Genomic DNA, 8,828 nt, shown 5'->3' with positions numbered 1-8,828 from the left:
GCGGGCGGGCGGCAGGCCGCGGCTCCGCCCCCGGCCCCTCCCCTCCCGTCCGCCGTCCTGAGCTATCAGCCTCCCATTGGCTCGGATTACTGCCGCTCAGACTCGGGCTCACCCCCCCCCCCGCTTCCTCTCTCATTGGCCGCTGGACAAAGGCACGCTGCTACGATTGGCCCAGTGGCCCGCTATTTCCGTTCGTAGGAAGGGGGGGGGGAAGGGGCGTTGCCCGAGAGACGGGAGGAGTTCGGGTACGTGCGGTGGGACCGCCCCCTCCGTGCGGCCGGGTCCGATGCTAATTGGATCCGGCGAAGGGAGGGATTGATAAGAAGGAAGGCGGGGGAGTGGGCTCGGGCAGGCGGGACTTGCGTTGATCCTGACCAATGAGCAGGCAGATAGCCCACGCAGGCGCCGCGGATTCGCCAGATTTGCTCTATTCCCGCCCCCAACTGGGCGGTTGTGGGGGCGGGAGAAGGGAGATCATAGGTAGAGAAGGAAGGGAAACGGGGGTTGTCACTCAGCTGGGCTAGGATAGGTGGAGCGTCGCCTGCAATTCCCTGCTGCAGAGAAGTGGTTGGGAGGGGCAAGAAAATGTGAGGTGTTTACTGCGCAAGCGTCCCCCTGTTTCCCTTTCTCCCTCCTCTCTTCCACCCCCGGCTCCTTAAATCTGCCAGGAAGTCTTCCTTTACCCCTCCCCCTCCCGTGTCTAGCAGCTGAGATGTCGAAACCTAATTTCTCAGAACCGAGGAAACAGTAATTTAAATCTAGCCCCATTAGGCAGACCTTAAACCTGAGGTCCAGAGAGGTTGCATGACTTGCCCAAGGTGACACAGCTCAGAATGACAGAGGGGATTTAAACTATATTTTGTTTTTTAACCACTTTCCAATATACAATGTTTTTTGGTTTTGTTTTGGTTTTGTTTTTTGTTTTGTTTTGTTTTGTTTTGTAACCATAACGCCATTCTACAGTTATCAAATCAAAATCGTGAATCGCTCCTCCACCAAACTTGGGAGTTCCTCCTGAGCAAGAATAGGACCTGGTGGGGCACCTGGGTGGCTCAGATGGTTAGGCGTCTGCCTTTGGCTCAGGTCGTGATCCCAGCGTCCTGGGATCGAGCCCCACATCGAGCCCCACATTGGGCTCCTGGCTCAGTGGGGAGCCTGCCTCTCCCTCTCCCTCTGCCTCTCCCCCTGCTCATGCTCTCTCTCTCTCTCTCTCTCTGTGTCTCAAATGAATAAATAAAATCTTTAAAAAAAAAAATGGGACCTGGTACTGAAGAACGCTGGTTAAAAGGAAGGAATAGATGAATCTGTTGGTTTGGCCGGACCACCACCCTTAGCACCCCTAGACCCTCTTTGATTGACTGGTTTTGGGGAAGGCAAAGCCTCAGGAACTATGATGCCCCCGGCTACTGAGAAATTTGGGGCAAAGGGAACTTGAGTCCATTTCTGTCATTTAGAGGAACTAAACCCCACATCACTTTTCTAATCTCAGAAGTCTAGTATTCTTGGAACGAGCCTTAAGGGAGTGTCCTGGATCCTGTGAACTTCCACTCTGAATCCCGGAGGGGGGAGGGTAGGGACGGGATGGGGACCAGGACAAGAGCCGAGGCATGCCTTCCGGGTTTAATGGATCGGTTGTCCATTTGGGTTTCCATAGGTCTTGGGGAAATCATTCTGGGTTCTAGGAGGAAGGACATGCTCAGCTGTTTTAGTGACCAGGAGAGTCCATTCCTAATATGGGCTGGGGGTGCTGTCTTCCTCTAAAGAACAGACAGCAACCCGTTAAAAACAACAAACAATTAATAGGAATGTGAGTTGGAAAAAGTCCTTTTCATGGAAAGATACATTAAGCATTGCAAGGACTGGAGGGACCCACTCATGACATGGGGAAGAAACTTTCTCCCAGGGCTCTTGGCTGGGAGTCATTAGACATCTGCCTTCAGCTCAGGTCATGATCCCAGGGTCCTGGGATGGAGCCCCTAATCCAGCCACACATCCCTGCTCAATGGGAGGCCTGTTTCTCCCTCTCCCACTCCCCCTGCTTGTGTTGTGTTTCTCTCTGTCAAATAAATAAATAAAATCTTAAAAAAAAAAAAAAAGAAACTTTCTCCCTAAGGATAATACTTTTAAAAATATATATTAGTAATGGGGTTTGAACTTGTCCTCTTTTTGAGGGATGTGATGATGAGAGACATGGAGAGTCCCAAGAACAGGAAAAGTGTGTCTAAGTGTGCCTTCGCTGCCTCAACTTTCCACCTCGCTGTCACCCACCACCTTCCACCCTTCACCCAGAGCCCTGGGGCCAGATGGAGTTAACTCTGGTTTGTCAGTGTGTGGGGGGAAGGATGTCCTGAAATAAGGTCCTGTAGGGGCTCCTGCGTGGCTCAGTCGTTAAGCGGCTGCCTTCAGCTCAGGTCATGATCCCAGGACCCTGGGATCGAGTCCTGCATCAGGCTCCCTGCTGCTCTGCTGGAAGCCTGCTTCTCCCTCCCACTCCCCCTGTTTGTGTTCCTGCTCTCGCTATCTCTCTCTCTCTGTCAAATAAATAAATAAAATCTTTTAAAAAGAAAAGAGATAAGGTCGTGTCATAGATAGGTGGGGGAACTCAGTCCTCCCACCACACACACCCAACTCCAGAGCCCATGAGGTAGCTAAAACTTAATTTTTAAGACTGGGCCTAAAGCAAAGTTCTAATAGGGAGTCAGATTGGGAAGGCCAATTTAACCTTCTGGAAAACCTGGGATTGTTTAATCCTGTGTGGGGGCACACATGCCCCCCCCGGCCCCCAAGGAACTCAGGTGCTAAACCCTGTTGAATTAGAGCAGTACTTACAAATAGAAATACAGTGGGAGCCACATATATAATTTTCAATTTACTCCAGCCACATTTTTTAGAAAAGTTTTCAAAAAGGTGAAATTAATTTTAATAATATATAATTTTAATAATATATTGTATTTAACCTAATATACCCAAATATTGTCATTGCAACATATTTGCCATTTTAATTTTCCCAAGCCTTTTTTTTTTTTTTTTTAAGATTTTATTTATTTATTTGACAGAGAGACAAAGGGAGAGAAGGAACACAAGCAGGGGGAGTGGGAGAGGGAGAAGCAGGCCTCCCGCGGAGCAGGGAGCCTGACGCGGGGCTAGATCCCAGGATCCTGGGATCATGACCTGAGCCAAAGGCAGACGCTTAACTGACTGAGCCCCCCAGGTGTCCCTAATTTTCCTAAATCTTTGAAATCTGTGTTTTCTACTTATAGCACATCTTGGTTGAGACTCACCGCATTGTAGCACTTAGTAGCCACAGGCCATTGATCATGGCTGTGAACTTGGACAGCATAGAATTATAGGACAGTTAAAAAAAAATTAAAAACAGGGGCACCTGGGTGGCTCAGTCGTTAAGCGTCTGCCTGCGGCTCAGGTCATGATCCCAGGGTCCTGGGATCGAGCCCTGCGTCAGGCTCCCTGCTCTGCGGGAGGCCTGCTTCTCCCTCTCCCACTCCCCCTGCTTGTGCTCCCTCTCTCGCTCTGTCTCTCCCTGCCAAATAAATAAATAAAATCCTTTAAAAAAAATTAAAAACAATTACAGGGCTGATTTGAGCAAGATCATGATGGGGTTCAGGAGCTCAGAGGCTTACCTACTGTTAGGTTTTAAGACCAGACTACGAACAAGTCCACATATGGGGGGTCTAATGAGCTTTGAGCAGACCCTGTTTGGCTTTAAGATGGAGCATTAAGAGGAAACCCCAGCGGCTCTCAAGGATTTCATGGATTGCACCAGCAATAACTTCTAAGAATCTGGCCTCAGCAAACCAACTCTTGATTTTCTCCAGAAAAACTGTATTCATCCCCAGTCTTCCCATTTGGGCAAATGGGCCCTCCATGATTCCCCCAGGCACTCTTGCCAGAAGCCTTCCCTGTCCCTCACCCCAAACTAAGGGTAGAACACATCTGAAGTCAGCCAGCTCCCTCTGTCACCACTCTCTCACCCCATGCAGACTACCATCACTATCATCTCTTACCCAGAATCTTGCAGTGATGTCCCTCACGACTCTCCCTGCTTCCATCCTGGCCACACACAGTCCATCCCCCACACACACCAGGGCACTTTTTTTTTTTCCTTATTATTATTTTTTTTAAGATTTTATTTATTTGACAAAGAAAGAGGACACAAGTAGGCAGAGCGGCAGGCAGAGAGAGAGGGAGAAGCAGGCTCCCCGCTGAGCAGGGAGCCCGATGCAGGGCTTGATCCCAGGACCCTGGGATCATAACCTGATCCGAAGGCAGAGGCTTAACCGACTGAGCCACCCAGGCACCCCCCCTACTGGATTATTTTAAAGCAAGCTGTCCTCATCAGACCATTTCATGCCCATCACCAAGTTTCTACCCCAACATTTTATTATGAAAATTTCTAAATATTCAGAGTTGAAACATCTGTACAGTGAACATGCAAATAACCTCCCTCGCAACCTCCACTCTATTATTAACATCGTACTCCACTTGATCTAGCACATATTTCTCCATCTGGCCTTCCCTCTCTCCTTCCATCGATCCATTTCGTGTTTTGATGCGTACAAAAGATAAGTTTCAGACATCAATGCAGCTCATCTCTGTTGTGGGTTGAGTTGTGTCCTAACATCATCCTGTCTCCATGTCGAAGTCCTAAACCCGCAGGACTTGTGAATTTGACTATTTTGACATAGGGTCTTTGCAGATGATCAGGTTAAGTTGAGGTGATGTGAGTGGGCCCTAATCCAGGATGACCGTGTCCTTATTTTTTCTTAAGTTTATTTATTCATGCATTTACGTAATCTCTACACCCAACATGGGGCTCAAACTCATGACCCTGAGATCAAGAGTCACATGCTCCTCCTACTGAGCCAGCCAGGCACCACGACCATGTCCTTTTTTTTATTAAGATTTTATGTATTTATTTATTTATTTTAAGATTTTATTTATTTATTCATGAGAGACAGAGAGAGAGGCAGAGGGAGAAGCAGACTCCCCAGGGAGCAGGGAGCCCGATGTGAGACTCGATCCCAGGACCCTGGGATCATGACCTGAGCCGAAGGCAGACGCTTAACCATCTGAGCCACCCAGGCGCCCTATGTATTTATTTTAGTGAGAGAGCCCGCGCGCACGAGCAGGGGGAGGGGCACGGGGAGAAGCAGACTCCCTGTTGAATGTGGAGCCCAAAGTGGACCTCAATCCCAGGACCCTGAAATCATGACCTGAGTCGAAGTCAAACGCTGACCCAGGCGCCCCCAAGACCATGTCCTTAAAATGGGGGAAGCTTAGATGCAGAGATAGACATATACAGAGAGAAGACAAGGTGAAGACATAGGAGAGGAACATCTATAAGCCAAGTCATACCTGAGCTACCAGAAGCAAGGAGAGAGGCTTGGAACAGATACCCCCTCACAGCTGCCGACACCTTGATCTTGGACTCCTGGCCTCCGGAACCGGGAGACAATAAATGTCTGTTGTTTAGTCTGTGGGACTTTGTTATGGCAGCCCCAGGAAACTGCTACAACCCCAAATCCTTCAAAATGCCTATCATTGACTATAGTTCAATGTCTGTTTAGTTTCTTTTTTTAATAGGCAAGAGCCACACGCAATAGAGGGCTCACATCCCAAGTGGGCAAATTGATGGGCTTCCACGAGCCCAGGCACCACCATCCCCTGGTGTTGATCCTCCTTGTATCACTTGTCAACATCTGGTATTTTGGTTTGTTTCTGTCTGTTGTCTGCCTGCTCCCCGCCGCCCCCCCCAACCAACCCAAAATGTTGGATCCTCCAGTACTGGGACTCAATCCTCATTCACCATGGTCTCCCCAGATCCCAGAAAGTGCCAAGTCTAGGATACTGCATGAAGAATCAAGTATGAATGGAGGAATGGGGGTTGGGTGACCCCACAGTCTCAGGGGAAGGGAAGTTAAACTCCTCCCAAGAACCAGTGGGCCCAACCATTGTAAGTTCTGGACTAGAATGAATAAATCCATTGCAATTCTAATGGAAGGGACATATTTGGTAGAACTAGAAGGTGTTCGGGGCACCTGGGTGGCTCACTACGTTAAGCGTCTGCCTTCGGCTCAGGTCATGATCCCAGGGTCCTGGGATTGAGCACCCTGTCGAGCTCCCTGCTCAGCGGGGAGCCTGCTTCTCCCTCTCCCTCTGCCTAACGCTCCACTTGCCTGTGCTCTCTCTTTCTCTGTCAAATAAAAAAAAAAAAGAAAGAAAGAACTAGTAGGTGTTCCCAGAAACCCCCTGGGGGAATGCGCTAGCCAGTACCTTTTTCTACTCCTATGCCCCCCCCCCCTTACTGGGGCCCAGTGGTTGGGTCCTTTATGAGGCAGGCTGTGGGGACAGGCACTTTGAGGGTCCCTGGTCAGAGTAGGTGGAGAGTCTCAGAGGAAGGAGGCCCTGGGAGCAGGGCCCCCCACACGCCATGGCGAGCGTGGTGGTGAAGACAATCTGGCAGTCCAAAGAGATCCATGAGGCTGGGGACCCCCCTGCAGGGGTCGAGAGCCGCTCCCAGCTGGTCCCCGAGGCTCCTGGGGGGGTGACCACCCCGGCCAAGGGGATCACGAAGAAAAAGAAGGCCGTGTCGTTCCACGGGTGGGTTTGTCGCACCCTGTCGGGGACGGTCCTAGCGCCCATCACTGCCTCCAACAGAGCACGAGTCCCACTGTGGGTGCTGGAGGAAGGGGAGGGGAAGCAGAGGAGAGGGCAGAGGAAGGGCAGACAAGAGGGTGGTGGCAGAGTGTGGGAGGTAGAGAGGAAGAAGGTAGTGGGGATGAAGGGAGGGAGGAAAAGGTCAGTGGGGAAGGAAAAACTCAGGAGAAGGAGGGAGGACTAATGGAGGGAGAAGGAAGAGACATTAGGCAGGGGGCACAGAGGAGGAAGAAAGTGGGTGGTGAGGTAGGAGTCAGAGCAGGGGTGTGGAGACAGGGAGGTGAGAGGGGCCGTACCCCTGGGCCTGCACCTTGAGCCCCCTGCTGGCTTCTCCTCCCCAGGGTGGAGCCTCGGATGTCCCACGAGCCAATGCCCTGGTGCCTGAACCTCAAACGGTCCTCAGCCTGCACCAATGTGTCGCTGCTCAACCTGGCTGCCATGGAGCCCACGGACTCCTCAGGGACAGACTCAACTACGGAAGACAGTGGCCTGCTTGCCCTGCCGGTGCCGCCTGCCTCCCCCACCCCACCCTGGGCTTCAGATGACCCAGACATCACGGAAATACTGGTGAGGGGCCCTGGCTGGGGAAGACGAGGGTCTTCACCCTGGTGGTGGGCAAATACTGAGGATGGGGGGAGGGGTGTCTTCTTGACTTGGAATGAGAAGGTTCTGGTGACCCTCAGGAACTGCCTCCTTCTCCCCGAACGGCCAGCCATGACTCGGTTCCCTCCTGGGCGGAATGATGCTTGTTGCCTAGGAATTGGTCTTTAGTTCATCCACTCCTTTCCACATGTCCTGGGTGAGGCTGGGGCCATAGATAGGAGTCAGGCCAGGTTCCCAAACTTGGGGAGGTCCTGGTCTGGTGGGGGTGACAGAGACAGACCGCGGTGATAAATTTCCATAATTGAGGTAACACTGGGTTTCCCAGAGAAGGGCCACTCAAACCAGGCTGGGAATATCAGAGAATGCTTCCTGGAGGAAGCAGTGTTGGACCTGGGCTTTGACGGTGTAGTAGGAGTTCTCTGAGGGGACCACCTAAGCATCTGAGGCAAAACTGGGAGGTGAGTAAGATCTAGGGGGAACTTAGAGAATTCCTGGCTAGCGCATGGAGTGCTACGGTTTGATCCCTTAACTTCCCTGCCAACCTCTATTGCGGCCAGGCTTCCACTGAGCCAGGCCCTGAACTGGACTTGACACGGACTCTGAGAATTACATGAATAATAACCATGGTCGTAATGATGCTAATAAGATTCAGTAGCATTTACTGAGCACTTTCTATGTTCCGGGAGCCTCAGTTTCCCCATCCGTAGCACAGAAATGCACGTTTGTTCTTCCAACAAATGTGTCTTGAATACCTACGATGTACCGGGCCCTGGTGTAGGAGCAGGAAATAGAGCAAGACAGAGTTCTGGATGTAACCACACCCACTTCATGAGGTTGTCATGACAATGAAGTGGTGCTCCTTCATGTAAAATGTTTATTTAGCACAGTAGCCGGCCGTGAGCCCAGAAGTGTTGCTTCTTGTTTTTTATTTATCCCCATTTCACAGATGAAGATATTGAGGCCTAAGAAAGGTTGAATAGCAGAGCCAAGGTCACGCAGCTTATAAGGAGTGGAGGCAGTCTTAGGAGATGGGGGGGCACCCTGGGTGCTTTTGGGGGGCAACAGAGGTCACTGTGGGAGCACTAAAGAGGGTGGCCTTGGCCCAGTTGGCCATGACCAAGGGAGGCTTTCCAGAAAAGGCAACACATAGGCTGGATCTTGAAGATAAGGAAGGCATTCCCCAAGCAGAAGACAAGGAATGGTGTTCTAGCTAGCTGGAACAGTTAAGTGCAAAAGGACAGGGGTTTAAAAGAGCCTGGAGAATGGGAGTAACTACAAACTGGTCTCTGGGGCTGGAGTGTGGTGTGTGAGAGAGACAAGGCTTGAGTGGGGAAGGCAGAGGCCACACAGGCTGAGAAATGTGGGTGTGTGCCTGAGGGCAATGGGGAGCCACTGAGGGTTCTTGGGTAGTTTGGGAGTTTTGACTCCAGTCCCATTTACTAAGCACCCACTATGTACCAGACACTGTGTCACGTCCCTGTGGTGAGGGTCTCTTTTTCTTCCGTTGGAAGTTCTGCCAGGGAACTGGTATAATTACCAGTTTAAAGATG

At 51.0% G+C, this 8,828-nt stretch overlaps 1 protein-coding gene across 1 annotated transcript in view; it reads left to right on the top strand.

Annotated features, from left to right (window-relative positions):
- The first annotated feature begins 6,410 nt into the window (after nucleotides 1-6,410).
- TSKS (testis specific serine kinase substrate) overlaps nucleotides 6,411-8,828 on the top strand; it is a 14,111-nt gene continuing 11,693 nt past the window's right edge. Inside the window, exons 1-2 of the mRNA XM_006744320.3 lie at nucleotides 6,411-6,618; nucleotides 7,017-7,242. Of these exons, the coding sequence (XP_006744383.2) occupies nucleotides 6,449-6,618; nucleotides 7,017-7,242 (396 nt within the window). The 5' untranslated portion in view covers nucleotides 6,411-6,448. The remainder of the gene's footprint in view (nucleotides 6,619-7,016; nucleotides 7,243-8,828) is intronic.

The sequence above is a fragment of the Leptonychotes weddellii genome, chromosome 16 (assembly GCF_054177405.1).
Source record: "Leptonychotes weddellii isolate Sample4059 chromosome 16, ASM5417740v2, whole genome shotgun sequence".
Classification (NCBI taxonomy): domain Eukaryota; kingdom Metazoa; phylum Chordata; class Mammalia; order Carnivora; family Phocidae; genus Leptonychotes; species Leptonychotes weddellii.
The sequence above is the reverse complement of the archived record's forward strand: the minus strand, read 5'-3'. Positions and strand labels throughout refer to the sequence as shown.